Raw genomic sequence first — 18,460 nt, forward strand, 5'->3', positions numbered from 1 at the left:
CTATAATTTCAAAATGGACGAGACAACTCCTAGTGCATTTGGAGACAAAAACATGATAGACCTCAACAAAGATCTTATGGACCGCAGGGCACATTTTGAAGTTTGAAATTTCAAACGAGAGGGAGAGGGAATGGGCATGGGGTCGTGGACTGTCTGTCGAGGAACCACAAATTCATGAATGGAACAAAAAGACTTTCAGGCACTGCATTCTCCAACTCTGAGCAGATGAAACCAAATTTTCAAAGAATGCATCAATTAATGACGACGACCCAAAAAGAAAATAAAAGGCATCACGGACCCCCCAAATCAAGGCAAAATTCCTTTGGGACTCGGCAAGATTTCACTATCACCAGCAACCTCCACTGGGCACCCATCACCCCCTTTGGCCCCATTCACTGGTGTTGATGTTGGCCAATAACCTCGTTTTTGAAGGGCGACGAAGCTTTAGATAGATAACCTCCCCCTTTTATTAGATATCATATTGCTCTCATAAATCGGATAAGGCGAGAGCTAAAAGCTAAACGAGTTATACATGTATCGAACCGTTTGGCCTGTAGCATGGTATATTGGACTTGTTCGTGTCCCTAACGAGGCCCATACGTTCGTTCTTAAATCACCTAGGATACCCAAATGTTGCGATAGGTGCGCCCGACGAAAAATGGTTATTTCTTGATAGTAAAGGTAATTTGGATCTGTTAACTACATGAACTCGATCGAATCTTAAATAAAATAAAAAAACAAGAGAATCATTGAAGGAGTCAATGCAATAAATGAATTCTTTACTTTCCTACAAAATTAACATTAAACAGGCACCAAGATGGGGTCGGTTGGCTTATTTCACTGCACAAATCATGGGGCGAAATGCTTGGAGATGAATATATAGTGCGCCATAAGTATGAACACTACTACCCAAGTTGAAGAGACCCGACACCATATCTTACTCCAACGAACTTGGATTTACCATGTCCCCCTCTTCTGTCTCACAACATGTTGGGGAAGCCCATTTTTCAACGCAACCCAATTACTTGTTTCAAGGAGATTTGGCTCCGAAAGACGGAGGATTTTCGCTCTGGTTCATTGCATCTGTCCTATGATCCCAAATGTCGAGCAACAATTAACTAAAAAAGACGTTTATCTTTTAGTGTTAGGAAACAGTGGACACTGAATTAGTAATTTTGTCCTCATGTCATCTAGGAGGAGATGCATACAAACTCGGATTGTGAGATAGTACAAATGTTTCGGAGCTAGGAACATCAGCATGCTCTTACATAACGTGCATTGAATTCCACAGAATGTGTATTGAATTCATCTCAAAACAATGCATTCACAAAGGAAGCGACAGATTTATGTATACAGTCCAGTCATGAAATTATCAATATCAAGCAACTTCTGACTACACCTCGACGTGTGAAATCTGGAGTTTTGTTTCTTTCAAGAAACTGATTGAAGCCGATGAGGATTAATCTAGTTTTGATTGTTGTATAAAGCTCAATTAAGGAGCCTTTTGAGTCGGGTCTGAGCAATGTCTGGCCTGATGAATTACTCGCTGACCATGGCCCTGCCCTGCCGTTCTAAGTTTTTGCTTTCTTCAAGCCATAGCCACTCAACCAAATATTGGAGACTAGGATTAACTATTTTAGGTACTCTAAGACCAATCATAATCCATACCCATCAATCTGATGACAAGGAGTGAGCATGAATCATATTGATGATGATCGATCATATCCAGGAATACCACCAAAAATATGTACTCCGGCGTCACAAGGGCCTAGGAATATTTTCATGGCGAAGCTAGTAGAAACACACGCGGTTCTGCACAACATCAATCACTCGTAACAAGGCAATATCAAAACTTCACAGCAGATGCTTGCAGCTTTGTGCATTTTGAATCATGTAAACCTACATGGGCTCGATTTAAATCAAGACACGAGAATCAACGCCTTCCAATAACATCTACGCATCCCAATAACAAAGCCGTAAAATAAGGAAAAAGGAGAGCCACAGAGTAATGTGCGCAGGAATGATCACTATCATCCATATTGAAGAAATAGGAGCATAGAAGAATTCCTCCTCTAACCCTCCACTGAAGGAAGCAGCTGGTACATAAGCGTAGGATGATTGGAGTTGGACTAGAACTGGCAGCAAAGAGAAAGGCACATAATACACCAAGCGGGCATATTACCCATCTCTCCAAATTGTCCATTAAGCTTGATACATGACCAAAAGGCACATACGTATTTAGCTCCGTACCGAGGTTTTACGAAATGCTCCTTACATATTGGTCAAGATTTGTATTGAAAAGGTCACACCTTCACAGAAGGATAAGAAAAAGTGTCAGGAGAGAAAACACCAGCTTCTGCAGTCATGCAAAAATAACTCACGGAAAGAAAAGCAATAGTCAACACGAAATGTCTTTTTATCCCAAATTCCTAATCTTATGTCCGTAGAAGTACTCATATCAAAAAGATGCAAGCTAGGTGCCGAAACGGACGACCCGGATAAAAAGCACCGGGACAGCGCAGGATTCATTATCTAAAATGATGAAAAAGTACCATCGAGGATTTTAACAGAGTTATTTTTGGCAGACAATCGGACTATTTTAGTCCACTATAGCACACTATTCAAATAATAGATCATCAAAATTGACACAAGTCATCTAATCAACCAATTTAAACCAAAAAAAGTTCATCAGTCACCTGATAGGAGTTCCTGGAGCGTAGACAGGGTTTTTAGCCACATATTCAACATATAGACTGTATATGTACTTCAGAGCTTCCCGTAGATCACCGGTCCTAGGATGTGTAATTAAGATTATCTGCAAAGACATCAGGCATAAGATGAAAAAGAACAAAAGAAAAGGCAGATTGATGGTTGCTAGATTCTTCTGAAGAGAAGTACAACAATGGGCAAAGAGCTGATTTAAGAATGCATTGGCATTAGCATATTTACTGAAGTTGCAAGCGATACAAGCATAAGGCAAATCCTTAACACTGTTGAAAAGTAAGATGATGCGGCAATGTCATTCTCAACAAATTCATTTTGCCTTATTGAGCATTAATAATAAGTAGTTGATGCCCAGAGAGTAGAAGTTAACAAGAGCAAACCATATTTCTCTTGTATTATGTGGTCAAGGAACCACAAACACCTTCTGATTGTGTGGTGCCTTTAGATAAATTATCATCAGAAGAAGTGTAAGTTCCTTAATAATACTCAGTTCAACAGGTCTTGCTAATCTGCTAAGACTATTAAAGTTTTCGAGCAAAAGCTCATTATAAGCAACATCTGAGGTAGAAACACAAACAATATAAAACCAAATACTGCAGAATTAGTTTAACTAACCTTTATACCAGAAGGACTTTCCATGAAACTAAGCTTGTAGGTGTTAGTGCGGAAACTGTGAAATGAACAACCCTGGCCCGGTAACTGGGGCACCCCAAGATTTCCTTTGTCTGCACTACAAGAGGAAGAAAACAGAGAGAGTGTGTACGTTAATCACTGATCATCCGGCTCTCCTGCATCTTCTCCTGCATACTTGGCACCATACAGTACAAAAGGTTTTGCGACTTTAAGCTCATGGCACAAGAAATTCCTCCTACTCACGAGCTACTTGAGCTCGACGAAGTGACTACTCAGAAAAAAAAAGTTTAGTTGAGTATCGACCTTTGCAATGCTTAAGTTGTGCAACTAATGAGCTATTGAGTAGTTATGTTTTGTGCGATCATAATACGTTTACATGTACGTGAGAACCGGTGAGTGCGCATAAACATAAGAAACACAAATGTCTTTTCATCTAAAATTTCTGCTGCAGGTTCAACTTACATTAGATTTTCTTTTTTTTAGCTCGAACTCAGCACGACAATTTGAAGGTAGAACCGACTAAGCTCAAAATGAGCTTTCTTTTGGACATTTCAACCCAAGATTAGCTGATCAGTCGTGAGGATAACAGCAATCCTAAATACCCAATTAAGAAAAAAAACCGCATTACCGTTAAACGGTGCCCGAATTGAATATAACAGTCTTCAAAAGATCATTCATTTCCGCAAATTCACCGACATTTTCAATCGCAGCTAACCATTTGGGAGAGTGTTCAGAGACCAATTACGTGGGGGGATCGAAGTCAAAGCAGATCATGAAGCAACCGGACAGCATATACAATCTCAAGACAAGGCATAAAGATCTACAATTCTACCCTAGACCGATATAAAAAGCCGCCATTTTCGATGCTTTTTGCAGGTTCCCCATTTGCAATCGCAATTCAACTTCCCCGCAAACTCGACGGACCGGAATCGAATCAAGAAAAAAACGAAAGATCGGAGACGGAGCTCAAGCTCCGGATACCTGGTCGGATCCATCTTGGCGGTCAGCGATTTGAGGGAGAAGAGGAGGCCGAACATGAGCTTGTGGTCCTGCTGGGGGCTTAGGGTTCGGAGGGGACGACTCCACTCTCGGTAGAACAAGCACACGCCGTTCCGGTTGAACACGTACATCACGTTCGCGTTGTGCCCCGCCGCCGTCGGCGCCGGCGGCGACGGGCTGATGTCGGAGCCTCCGAAGAACTGCATCGCTTTTTCGGTTCGCGGGTTTCGACTGAAGAAGACACCGGGAACCCGGGTCCCGTCCAGCCAAGGGATGTACTTTTATTTTAACAAATCAAATATTTGAAATATACAAAAAATGGTTTTTTTTCATAATCTTTTAGAATTTAACTTCTTAATCTGCAGTTTTCTAAAATTGATCTAAATGGGTGGAGAATTATGAAAATTTTTATCTAGCTAACAAGGCTTGACCTATTAATTGAACTGAAATTGTTTTCGTTACGAGAATCAGCAATATATTTTTTATTTAAGGAACATATTGAATTTATGTATTTTATTTAACGAGCGAGTGTAAAATAAAATTGTTGCAACAAAGCTCTTCGTCAATAACCATCAAAGGTGGCAAAGATCACCGGCAAATTGGCAATACACGATGTGCTATCTTGTATCTACAATCCAATCAAGTGACCATTTTTCTCAAGTATTAAGTATACAATCAATAATCGTCTATTACGTAATTCGAGTTACTCGAAAAGATTTGTGATATAACGTTAACATGCGATATGATGCGTGCATCCTAGTTAGTTAATGTAAAATTTTGTTTTCTCATCTCCAATTTAAGCGTAGTTTGCTTACACACAGCAATTCTCAGTGCGGTACAATCGATCAATTACATACCATACGTTATACACATAATTTCGACAAACTAAATTAGAGATTACAAACTCCCTCCGCTCCTCTTCACATACTCCTCGTACACCAACTGCGCCGCCAACAGATCCACGACCGCCGACCCGACCGACTTGAACACCGTGACCTCCTCCTCGCTCCGCCGCCCCGGCCTCGCGCCCCCCGCCAGCTCCGCCAGCTCGCCGCCCCTCTCCACCGCCACACCTCTCTCCGCCGCCCCGACCAGCTCCCCCGCCTCCACGAACGCCGCCGCGCAGTCCACGAACACCCTCCCGGCCCTCCCCAGCGCCGCGTCGTCGCACTCCCTCATCGTCTCCTTGAACGACCCCACCAGGTCCAAGTGCGCGCCGGCCTTCAATCTCTCGCCCCTCACCAGCGGCTCCTCCGAGTTCGTCGCGCAGCTCACGATGTCTCCCAACCCGACGATCTCGTCCAAGATCTCGCCGCTGTCGAAACGCACCGCCCTGAGGCCCTCGTCTTCGCTCATTTTCGCGGCCAGAGCCGCGGCCTTCTGCGGGCTCCGGTTCCAGATGATGACCCGCTCGATGCCGGGCCGGGCGGCCAGGTGGGCCCTGATGAGATGCGGGGCGAGGGAGCCCGACCCGACCATGACGAGGACCTTGCTGTCGGTCCGCGAGAGGAGCTCGGAGGCGAGGCCCGAGACGCAGGCGGTGCGGTACAGGGTCAACACGGTGGCGTCCGCGGTGGCGAGGGGCTGGCCGGTGAGGGAGCTGAAGAGGACGAAGACGGCGTGGACCCCCGGCAGGTTCAGCGCGGAGGAGTTGCCGGGGAAGTGGGTCACGAGCTTGACGCCGATGTAAGGGAGGGAAGGGTGGGAGGACCAGGAGGGCATGAGGAGGAGGGAGGCGGAGCGGCGGCGGAGAGGGGGTGGGAGTGGCGGAGAGGGGTGTGGACGGAGGAGGAGAGGGTGGAGCGGAAGTGGCGGATGAGGGACTGGTGGGAGAGGAGGGCGTGGATGGAGTCGGCGGCGATGAAGATTGGGTTGGCGTTGGGATAGGAGGAAGCCATTGTTGGATCTTGAAGAGATTGAATTTGGTGCTTCGAAGAGTGGAGATTGGGTGCGATCTGTTTGGTGAAAACGAAATTAAAACGAAAAAAAAAAAAAAAACGACCAAGACTTAGAAAATCATCTGGAGATGGTCGGAGATGATGATGGACCATTGACCAAGACTTAACAAGTCAACAAGTCCTAATTGCAATTTTTAATATAATTATGAAATCGAGCCTTTTGGCAAGGCAGAGAAATTCGTGCCTCCGATTCCCACTCTTTTCGTGTCAAATTCACGATTTAATCCAAACACGATCATTCTCAATCGTCTCCTTTTCTTGAAATTTGTTTTAAATGAGTTACATGACACGTTTAACGTGTTCAATAGATTATAATTTTTATATAAACGTTTAAAATTGGGTTTGGATAAGTACCAACGTGTCTAAATGTAACTAAATAGTCGTGGTAATTGTTTTATGGTCGAAAAGATGAACTTTATTAAATTAAGATAATCCATTTGAGTACACGAAGTGGGCCTATGAGCACAATAAATCTCATAAGGCTCGAGGGGTTTGAGATCCAACTAAAAGGGAGAGCATTTCGGATTTGGGCTTTAACAACCCAGTCCGCTACTTTTTACTTTGCAGTATTACACAGCGGGCCAAACGAAGATGTCTAAAATTGATAAGCAAAGACTGTCTGACTCCACTCCAAACACAAAGTGTTGATCCATTCATGTGCGAAGAAAGTGCAATGTCTCCAAAATAGCTAGGGCTTCAACTTGGAGAGCAGATCCGGTCCTCACCGATTGTGCAAAGCTGCCGATGAGATTTCCGGTGGGATCGCGGCACACGCACGATGTAGCTCCGGCCGTACCGCCAAGGAAAGCTCCATTTGCATTGATCTTCAACTTCCCCTGCTCCGGCAGAATCTAGGCAGAAGGTCAGATCTGTTGTCTTTTCCTTGCTAACATGGTACGGCGATAACCTGTCTAGTTATGTGTCTCAAATGTATCTAAATGTGTCGTAAAAAAATATAACACGTTGACTTATTTAATTGAACTTTGTTTTAAGAATGTCGTGAAGTGATTGATAATTTTATGGCACGAAGATCATTAAGTTCAAGTCGAGTACCCTAAACCACGGGTCGTGTGGCGTATCCATGGTATTAGTGGTCGTGTAAAAATAAGGCTAGTTCTAGCCCATAAAATGGACGAAAAAACCGAAGTATAATTGAAGAGTAATCAAATCAAGTAAATGGAGAAAAAAAATAACACAATAGGAATATAAAGAAAAAAACGAAGATAAGATAAATCCCAGTAGACATTGGGTCAATAATCAATTTGAGATTTTCGCTTATAAATTAAAATATCTAAAAAAATCGAAAAGATCGGTTGAAATATTCTGAAAGATACTAGCGGATACACAATAAAGTAATAAAACATTTTTCACCCCTTCAAATGGCATAATCAATTTAATTACTCTAGCAAGCTTGATAGTGAGATTCATTTAACCGTACATTTATTTGAAAGTTGACTAAAAACCACTTGAAGTTATTGCTACAACTATAAAAAGAAAAATTACGTGCAAAATCAGCAAAATATAACAATATTGCTGCCTCACCGACTCCATCCATTAAAATAAAAAGGTACAACGTGTTCAACAAAATCCAAGTTTCAGATCCACGCTGGTTGATTCCACGTGTGTATGATTGTCGTATATTGACGTGAGATGTAGACTTCTTAACGTGTCCAATCTGTCATTGTTTTTATATGCATGTGTCTTAAGCTTCCCACTTCGGCTGAGACCATCAAGGAAGTCGTGGACATCAAGCGATTGATTGAAAAAACGTAACCGGTGGTGATTACGTTTATTGTCGCTATTTTAGGATTTTTATAACTTCTTATGTATAAATGTTATTGTGACTTTTTGTAACCGTAAATAAATGAGATTAAGAAGTTATTTATTTTGAAGATAAGATTAAGAAATTATCTTTTCAAATTCAATAATCACTTGTAATCGTCGATTCGATTGTGAGCTATAGATTGCCACATCGCATTCTTTGTAAACCCCTAATCATCAACACAAATAATGTATCTTTCAGTTTACAATTTATTTTTCCGGTTTATGCATTTACTTTCCTTTACGCATTGACCGAAGATCCAACCTTTGGTAAAAGATATTTTGTCGCGTGGAGCCATTTCCAGCCAAAAAAATAATAATTTTGGCACACCAAATAAGACGCATTTTGTTGATTCGAAGAGATTACTCAACAAGGTCCAAAAATGGTGCCGACAACAATAATCTAATGCCATAACTGGTGACGAAGTAGCTGCACACCGAATCTTTAGCCATTCACCAAGCGGCAAAAGAAGGCCAAGAGGTTATTGAGAAATGAAACGATGTGGCGAACTACATTTCACGCCAATGTGAGCCATGATCACGTTGAATCCGTTGAAGTGATGTGTCACAAAAGCACCTTCATCCATCTTCAGATTGAAAAGACGACCATCAAATATACCTTGTTGGATACATAAGGCTTCTTGTACATGTTGGACAGCGCCCTCATCAATTCTACCGTTGTCGTCTCATTGGCGATGTTGAAGGCAACGTTTCGCGCCAATGCGAGACGAATCACATCCAGAGCTTACCGATCTAACAATTCCCACTTTGCTTGCTTCATTGAATATGGTTTTTCTCCCGACAGAGATTGATGCAAGTTCTTCTGATACAGCAGATCCTTGATCTGCATTTTCCATAAGCCAAAGTCCTTGCCATAACACCGATCAATCTTCACCGTCTCTTTGTCCATATTCGTCGCTCCACTATTTCGCCAAACCAGAGCTTGATACCAGTTGTCAGGAACGCGAATCTTTGAAGAGAATAAAATAGAGAAGAAGACAAGCAAATTTTTATGTGGAAAACCTTTCAAAATCATAAAGGGAAAAATCACGGTGCCGCAATAGACAATCTCCTTGCTATCAGTATCATAATTGGAGTTACAAGCATCAGGGTTTCAAGCATTAGTGTTACAACTATAAAAGATATTACCACAATAGATACAGTAGGAGTTTAGGGCATACATAGTTATGATAGAAATTACATATATTCCATTAGCATAAAAACTCTGAGCTCTAATATTACTTTTCTCTATCAGACTGCACATCTCCATCACAACGGATGGGGAAGATCCTTCCTTCAAATCCTCAGCCTAGCTAAAAATTGAGTCCAGTGAAAATCACTAGTATATACGATTCCTGTAAGAGCCAAACTAGGCTCATTGGCAGATTTTGTTTTTGGGCCACTTCTGTGTTTAAGTTCAAAGTTTCGTGCAGTGCATGCAAGGGGGCAAATGTCTTGTAAAAATAATCGGGTAGTTTTAGCCCACAACCCGGAAAAAAAAAACACAATTAAAGTTGAAGAGTAATCAAAGCAAGGAAATTAAAAAAAATGACGCAATAGGAATCATAAGAGAATGAAAATTAGATCAAACCTAGTGACATCGGGTCAATTATCAATTTGAGATTTTTTCTTGTAAATTAAGGATACTTCTTAAAAAAATCGAAAGGGCTAGTTAGAATGGAATATTCCGAAAGATACGGGTAGACACCCAATAAAATAATGAACTCTTTTTCACCTCTTCATATGGTATATTCAAATGTACTAAGTCTGGCCGGCATGATAGTGAAATCCATTTTAACCTTACATTCATTTGAAAGTTGAGTAAATACTAAGAAAAATTACATGTAATACTAACAAACCAAAACGCTATTGATATCTCACTGACTCCATGAAACAAAACAAAATAAAGCGTGGCGTGTTCGAGAAAATCCAAGTTTCGGATCCACATTCGTTGACTCCACGTGTGTATTAGTGTCGTATATTGACATGAGACGTAGACTGTTTAATGTATCACAGTCTGTGTCATTACTTTCATCTTGCAGGTGTGTAATGCTTCGCATATCATACTTTCATCTTGACTTATCAGATCTGATTTTCTGAAGTCGACATCAATAGTAGAAAGTTGCATCGAGAGAGGCTCCGTAAAATTAATTATTTAAAAAATATTATTCTGAAAATGATTGCTTATATCGCTGACAAAAATGAATGAATGAAAAATAATTTTGGTTGTCTACAAAAACAATTTTGGTTATCTAATTATTTCAAGTGATATAAACGGTTATTTTTTTTTAAAAAAATTCCAAACCATTCATTTTTCGCAAAACAAACGGAGCATATATTTTAAGTCGAATACTCTTAACCACATGTCTTTTAGTGCATGCATGTTATTAAAGGTCGCGCAAAAATAATCGGCTAGTTTTAGCCCATACAATGGGAAAAAAACAACGTAATCACAGAAATCCTAGTGAAATTGGATGGATAATCAATTTGAGATTTTTGCTTGTAAATTAAAATATGTAAAAAATATTGCAAAGAATAGTTCGAATATTTTGCAAGATACGGGCAAACACCCAAATAAAATAATAAGCATTTTTTCACCCCCTCCTCCTCATATTGTACAATAAATGTATTTACTCTAGCAACCTTGATAGTGAAATCCATATGCTACTTACTACAACCACAACTGTACTAAGATAACTTACAAGTAAAATCAACAAAATAAAACGATATTGCTATCTCAATGGCTCCATAAAATAAAATATAAAAATATTTAATGTGTTCAAGAAAATCCAAGTCTCATGTCCACATCCATTAATTTAACGGGGGCATGGGTTGTGTATATTAACATAAGACGTAGACCCCTTAACATATCTCAATTTGTGTCGTCCTTTTATATGCATGTGTCTCAAGCTTCGCATGCGGACGTTCATCTTTATTTATTGGATCTTACTTTCTGAAGTTGACATTAATCATGGAAAATTGCATCGAGTTTATTTAATTTGTCAATTTGATATTAAATTCGTGGAGGGCACTCAAGTCACAAAGTCGTCGAGCCTCTCGCGTGGGACGACACTTTTTCAGTGAGTTATCACCTTTTTTTTTTTTTTTTTTATGACCCAGGGAACCCCCGCACGGCCGACAGCCGGGAGATAAACCCTGGGGGCGACACGTGCTAGCCACCACACACGTGCACCGGTTAAGTCACCCTGCGGCACCCGGGATTCGAACACTCAACCTTTTGCGAGAGGAAGAGTGCGCGCTCCAGCAGCGCCACCCAGGCGGGTGGTTGAGTTATCACCTTTGATTTTCACCATTTTCAATTTTCTTCATATCTTAAAGTTTAACAAGATTAGAGCTAAACTATACATATATAGTTCAAATAAAACAAGAAAATTTAACCTGTGAAAATTTATTCACATGTATGATGTCGTCTATCTATGTATATCTTGTGATATTATTCGATCAGTAGCAGTGTAATGTCAATTAGGCAAACTCGAAAAATAGAAGCCTATCCAATAAGTACATCTTATACTAATATTATAATACGATAAATGCTATTTGTTATTACACATACTTGCTTCATTATAAAGTAAAGAATCACTATACCACTTCGATATAATATGGTATTTTTTTTTTTGTTCACTCAATGTATTAAATCCTAAAAATTAACGGGAGTCACAATGCATGCACGACAAGTAAGCTAATGCATTTAGTGGAGAGAGAGGTTTGGCATTCTCAATGTTTGAAATACTTAGGATATTTAGGAGATTCTAGATATTTTCCTAATTGATTGTAATCGATATTAAAATATTCTGTTACTTTAGATAGCCATCTTGAAAAGTCGATTCATGCACTCTTCGTTATGTACATAAAAATATACAATAACTTCCTCAAATTTTCTTTTTCGCGTCATTCTTATCTCTCAACATTAGATGAATGCGTGCTATATGCTATATGGAATAGACAAGCGGATTACTGTATCGGAAGAAATCTTAATCTATCCTTCGTTTTTATAAATTGGTCCAACCTAATCTTACCTTTATTAAAACTCAATCAATGCTACTCAAGTAAACAGATAGTGACTGGGGACGTGAAAGTGGTGCTTTTCAGGCAGGCACTTCTGGGTCAATCGTCATTCGTCTCTTATGCCTAACTAAGTCGCTTTCAATAATCACACTCATTTATGAGTGTTTTTTTAATTAGAGAAATTCATTTAGTAAACAAAGATTTGCCCCATTGTTCAGCACGGTCACAGGAATGAAGTAGGGTGGTCTTTTCAATCCTTAATTGGAGCATTTCATGGTTTAAGATAGCCAGCTATTTATGTGCTAATGGATTAATAGAATAAGAGGTACAAAGTGCCATACCTGCTATACGATTGCTGCTATAGCACACTTCGGTTTTAATATGTTATTGGGTCCGAGTCTGATTGCAGGCATGCATGAAATGCGCATGCGTGACAGATTGACGATGCATTAATTACATGCAATTTTTTACACTATTCTAATAGAACGAGCCGTGCAAAGTTTCATAATTTTTTGGAAGCAAAATCATTGGTCGAAGAGTAGAGATTCCGAGCTTGACAATTCATATATCGTATTCATGATGTGTACTGGCTCAGCTACAGTTGTTGCACCTTCCCTTGAACAATTCATCTTCCTCAAGCTGGTAACTGAGGAACAGATGATGGGATTCAGCAATGACCCAATTTCTTTCTCCATCTTTGTGTTGAAATTACCTTCTGCTTTTTTTCGTCTTAATGGAAAGCCTTATCTTATTGTGGTGGGGTGATCATGGATGATGACAGCTTCTGTCTCATTTTGTTTTTGCTCATGGAGAAAAGGTGTTGCAGTTTCACTTATCAAGTTTTATCAGTTAGGACTTGGCATTTTGCGTAATGACGAGCCAAAGTCCGTGCCATTTTTTATCATCCTCGCAAGGATTTGTCTCTGAAGTCATAACAACATCTCATACAGCCCAAGCCTGCAATATAAATAGCCCTCAACTTTCACTTCATTCTTATCTATAACACTAGTCATCTTCTTAAAAAGCTTTTCATTCCATTCCCAAGGCCTAAAATGGCTGCTAAGGATGTGCCATGTTGTGGGTCCATGTTCTGGGTCTATCTACTGGTGTGCATTTCTCTTGTGTGCTTCGCCGGCCTCATGTCAGGCCTCACTCTCGGACTCATGTCGCTTAGCTTGGTCGATCTCGAGATTCTTGCGAAAGCTGGTCAGCCTCAGGATAGGAAAAATGCAGGTGGGACTTTAATCTTCCGTTCTTTTCCACTCTTTAATTGGCATTTGTCTTTTGAAGTAATTAGTCTTCATCGATCTCTCATGGTCGCAGAAAAAATCCTTCCCTTGGTTAAGAATCAGCATTTACTCCTATGCACACTTCTCATATGCAACTCCATAGCTATGGAGGTAAACAAATACGTTCCTTCATTTGGTTTTCTATGTATGGTTTGTCTCTATTTGGTATCTGATCCTTGATGATTTTTTACAAAGGCTTTGCCGATCTTCATTGATGCGCTTCTTCCACCATGGGCCTCTGTATTGATCTCGGTCACACTCATACTTGCTTTCGGTGAGGTAAGAGATTCGGCATTCACTTGATGAGGCTATTTATGTACATATGTGTCGAGTGACTCTGAATTAGTGTTCTCTCCTTTGCATGACAGATTATTCCACAAGCTGTTTGTTCTCGATATGGGCTAAGTGTTGGAGCGAAATTGTCTTTTGTTGTCCGGTTGCTTGTAATAATCGTCTTCCCTATAGCTTACCCGATCAGTAAGGTAGTGCACTGAATCCTAGTCTCGAACTGATATCGACCAACGAACTTGAGTTCTGGTAATATAAAAGAAACTGCATTGTAGTCCTAATGGCATTGTGGATTTCATGTTAGGCATTGGATTGGTTGCTCGGTAAAGGACACTCAGCACTTCTTCGGCGGGCAGAGCTGAAAATGTTTGTAGATATGCACGGGAATAAGGTAAGTCCCGTGTCTGCTTCGGGATTCACGACAAATGAACTTGGAATAGCAGGATCGGAACTTCGAGAAAAGAGATATAAAGTTGATCATATTGTCATTGTCATGTAAATTGTCTAGGCTGGGAAAGGCGGAGAATTGACGCACGACGAAACAACCATCATTGCTGGAGCTTTGGATATGACTCAGAAGACTGCTAACGATGCCATGACGCCGATATCAGACGTATTTTGTCTCGACACAAACTCTAAACTCGATGAGTACAGCTCCTCTCACATCTGCATTTCGTTTAATATGAATACTTTTCATTGCTTAGATTATAATTTCAAGTTCGGTTTTCTTAGGGAAACAATGGGGCTGATAATTAGGAAGGGGCATAGCCGTGTACCCGTTTACTCGGGGAGCCCAATAAACATAATCGGCCTAATTTTGGTAAGGCGAACTCTCTCTAATATTTGTGTGTCAGATCATTTATCCACTAATTATGGCCGTTCTCTTCTGGATGAAGGTGAAAAACTTGATCAAGTGCCGCTCAGAAGATGATACCCTTGTCAAAGATGTTACCATTAGGAAAATTCCTAGGTACATAAGTTTTTGGGTAAATTTGTTTTTGATAATTCTGAGATTCTTTTTACAATTTTTCCTCTGCAAAGTTGTCTTTTAGCAGCTTAAGTGTCCAGGCTAATCTGAGTTCCCATTTACTCAGGGTTCAGGATTGTTTGCCTCTATATGATATATTAAACCAATTCCAAAAGGGTCATAGCCACATGGCTGTGGTTATAAAATGCAAAAAGGGATTAAATGACATTGGAGAAAATGCAAAACCTAACACAATCAGTATAAATGTGGATTCAGATTCAAAACAACAAAGTAACATAAGAGGTAAGAGCAATTGTCTTCTCTGATCGATTTAAGGTGATTACAGAAGATAGGAACTTCTTACGAGAACCTTTCACAGGCTCTGGTCATCAATTGGGGCTGAAAGAGCAACGTAACATGTCAAAAGACTCGCCGTCCGTGTACTCCACTGATAATGAAACCCAAAGCCCATATCAGAAGAATATGACTGAGCTACCCAAAAGATCATACTCCCAGTTGAAGACACTGAAGCAAGGAGAGGAAAATATCTTAAAGGAAGATTGGGAATCTATCCCGAGTACGGAGGATGAAGTCGTCGGCATCATCACATTGGAGGATGTCATTGAGGAACTTTTACAGGTCAGATACATAATATAGTGCTTGTCACTTGTAAGTCTGTAAATTCTTCTTTCTCTGCATCTCCAGGTGGAAGCATATAAATTAGGGATGACCTCTCAGATTAAGTGATCCAGTTTAATCTTGTTTAGGTTAGACAAATGGTATCTGACATTGACAATGGCATATGCAATTCTCTTTCACCATATGAATATAAAAGTAGCGTGTCTTAATTTTATAACGCTTCTATTTGCATCATTAGAGATTTGCTGATCTATTTTTCAGGCATGTTGTCGATTTGCTTGTTCAATCTGTTTGATGTCAAATCTTCTTATGTTTATGTCTTTAGAAATCAGTACATGTGAAAGCTACGTCCACTGATGCATGAATAGTTCAAAGTTGATTCATGTGTATGTCTAACTATCTATCTTTTGATGCAGGAAGAAATACTGGACGAGACAGATGAGTACGTTGATGTTTATAACAAGTAAGAAGCTAGTTAGTTGAGAGGTGCATTAATATGTTCTGTTTTTTTCCATTAGCTAATCTTGTCCCCTACCACCTTGTCTTAGAATTAACATCAGCATGGTACCTACGAGAACGTCATTATCTAGATCGCCCGGAGCAGCATCGGCATCTCAGATAAACTGGCGCACGCCAGTCATGTCTCCAGTTTCCTCGTATCACCCTACGCCGGTTTCCTCATGCAATCATACTCCTATTTTGCGTTCGCCAATCACTGCGTGGAGTCAGTCACCCTTCGTAAGGCCAACATTGTGCAATTCCCCTGGAGATTCCATGCCAAAAACTCCATCGAGACATTCAGGCCTCTTTCCCACTCCACCATCCCCAGTAAGACTCCTCACTTGAATATGATGCTGGTAAATGTTAAGCATCAATTACCCGAAAGATTTGACGATTAGTAGGCCTCGATCATCTTAATCTGCTAAATCTTTTCAGTTCCAACAGCAGTACGGCACTTTCACCAGATATCTCGAAGATCTTGCTTGTTGCTAAGTTTATTAAATTCGTCAACACTAGATTTCGATATAAACTGAAAATAAAGATGCACCGTTGTTTATAGTTCTGAAATGAACCATTTATTGCATAGTTCACTCACTTTCAAGTCTGGTCTCAATCCTAGTATGGACGATACATTTATTGCAGAGTTCACTGTAATGGCATGCATCATTTTTCTTTTGCCTTTCGGAGTCGATACGTCCAGGATCTGGCATTGACGCATGTTCTCTTTCCTGGTTTCGTTTCAGGGTTCAAAAAAATACGAGAAACTGAAAAAATCAAGTGTTCCATGAGTTGATTCCCAGACACACCGTGGATTACTGATTCATGGAAAGGAAGGAGCACAGCATGTGAAGCAAAGAAGCGAAGCTCCGATTCTCTTATACGCAGAAAGTAACTCGTACCCGACTCATATTACTAAAACACATCAATATATAATCTTACCGTACCTTTTTCACTTGCACTATTCAGACTTGCCGTGAACATTCCTATTACTCGATCAAAATTCACTGTTATGAGCCAAGAAACTTGCCTCACTCCACTCCTTCAAACTCAGCGGACTTTATCCTATCTATGTACCAATGGTTAGTAACCTATTTTGATAGCACTGATTAGAATATTACGAAAGATACAGGCAGACGCCCAATAAAATAATGAACATTTTTTCACCTTTTCAACTTACTTACTCGCCGACCAAAAGGAAAAAACCTTACTAACTCTGGCCAGCTTGATGACGAAATCCATTTAACTGTACATTGTTTTGAAAGTTGACTAAAATCACCTGATGTCAGCACTGTAAATATATTATCAATAATGTTACGAATAATTTATGAACTTTGACTCAATATGCAATGTAATCCCTAAATATTTAATTTATTCAATGTGGTCCATAAATTTTTGGTACATGTTCAAGTTAGTCCCTAGATTATATGAAAATGTTCATTGTTATCATTTCATTATTTCAAGTTCAAAAACAATAGTGAACATTTTCATATGATCTAGATTAGACATGTATCAAAAGTTCAAGGACCACATTAAACAAATTGAAAGTTTCAGGGATAATGTTGGCAAATTCTAAAGTTCAAGAACCGCGTTGAACAAATTAAAAGTTCATAGATCATATTGCATATTGAATCAAAGTTCATGGACGATTTGTGTCATTTTTTCATTATACTAAGATAAATTACGTGTATAACTAACAAACCAAAACACTGTTGCTATCTCACTGACTCCATAAAATAAAATAAAAAAATGTGACGCGTTCGAGAAAATCAAAGTTTCGGATACACATTCGTTGATTCCACGTGTGCATGAGTGTCGTGTGCTGGCATGAGTCGTAATAGACTTCTTAACGTGTCCCAGCCTGTCTCATCACTTTTTATATGCTGGTGTCTTACGCTTCCCCTGTGGACTTCCATCTTGACTTATCAGATCTGATTTTCTGAAGTTGACATCGATAGTAGAAAGTTACTAGATTGGTTTGTTTTTCCAGAAAATGAATTGTTCTGAAAAGAAATTATTTATATCACTTATAAAAATGAGTAAACAAAAAATATTTTCTTCGTCTACGAAAATATTTAAAAAAAAATTATTTTTACCTAATTATTTCAAGCAATATAAATGATTATTTTTACGAAAATTTTTTGCCAAATTACTCATTTTCCGCGAAACCGATTTTTAAGAAAACATTTTTCCCATTTTCCGGCATTTGTTTGATTTAAGAAAATAAATCAATGGAAAAGGTTTTCCTACAAAGCTTAAACTCGGGAAAATAATTTCCTCTTTCACAAATCGAAAATCATTTTGCAAAATATGACTAGCTATCGACGTTTTGACTAAAAACTTTGCGCTTGAACACATGAACCCCAACGCTCGTTCTCGAGTTCTTAGCAGCAAGGCAGGGTCCTTGACACCCGGGTCCATCGAGGTCGAGCCCAAGTCCATCTAAGCCCTGCCCAAGACCCCGGGACACTGGTGCCCGGGATGTCAGGCCCGAAATTGCTGACATAGACGTCAGCCATCCTAAGTGGCACGGCGGTGCTGACATGGATAATTTTTACATATTTTTAATAATTTTTATTTTTTTCTTCTTTTCTTTCTTTTTCTTTTTCTTTCTTTCT

At 39.7% G+C, this 18,460-nt stretch overlaps 3 protein-coding genes across 3 annotated transcripts; 1 reads left to right on the plus strand and 2 right to left on the minus strand.

The window, feature by feature from the left end:
• Nucleotides 1–1,882: 1,882 nt before the first annotated feature.
• On the minus strand, nucleotides 1,883–4,627 carry LOC115692457 (uncharacterized). Its single transcript, XM_030619295.2, has 4 exons — nucleotides 4,339–4,627; nucleotides 3,340–3,454; nucleotides 2,697–2,815; nucleotides 1,883–2,309 (listed from the first exon to the last, which is right to left on the minus strand). Exons 1-4 carry the CDS (start codon nucleotides 4,560–4,562, stop codon nucleotides 2,258–2,260), a joined length of 510 nt encoding a protein of 169 aa, XP_030475155.1. The 5' UTR covers nucleotides 4,563–4,627; the 3' UTR covers nucleotides 1,883–2,257.
• Nucleotides 4,628–5,120: 493 nt separating this feature from the next.
• On the minus strand, nucleotides 5,121–6,407 carry LOC115692461 (protein SAR DEFICIENT 4). The gene is given in 2 exon segments (XM_030619300.2): nucleotides 5,121–6,096; nucleotides 6,099–6,407. Coding segments are annotated over 2 exon segments (1,152 nt in total). The 3' UTR covers nucleotides 5,121–5,253.
• Nucleotides 6,408–13,213: 6,806 nt separating this feature from the next.
• Nucleotides 13,214–16,874, plus strand: LOC115692466 (DUF21 domain-containing protein At5g52790-like). The gene is made up of 13 exons (XM_056304299.1): nucleotides 13,214–13,394; nucleotides 13,485–13,561; nucleotides 13,646–13,729; nucleotides 13,819–13,932; nucleotides 14,043–14,129; nucleotides 14,247–14,386; nucleotides 14,471–14,558; nucleotides 14,635–14,708; nucleotides 14,833–15,008; nucleotides 15,133–15,344; nucleotides 15,761–15,807; nucleotides 15,893–16,172; nucleotides 16,589–16,874. Exons 1-13 carry the CDS (start codon nucleotides 13,214–13,216, stop codon nucleotides 16,631–16,633), a joined length of 1,605 nt encoding a protein of 534 aa, XP_056160274.1. The 3' UTR covers nucleotides 16,634–16,874.
• Nucleotides 16,875–18,460: the final 1,586 nt, after the last annotated feature.

Source organism: Syzygium oleosum, unplaced genomic scaffold (genome assembly GCF_021117445.2).
Source record: "Syzygium oleosum isolate NSW1041296 unplaced genomic scaffold, Sole_v2.1 Sole_v2.31, whole genome shotgun sequence".
Taxonomy (NCBI): Eukaryota; Viridiplantae; Streptophyta; class Magnoliopsida; order Myrtales; family Myrtaceae; genus Syzygium; species Syzygium oleosum.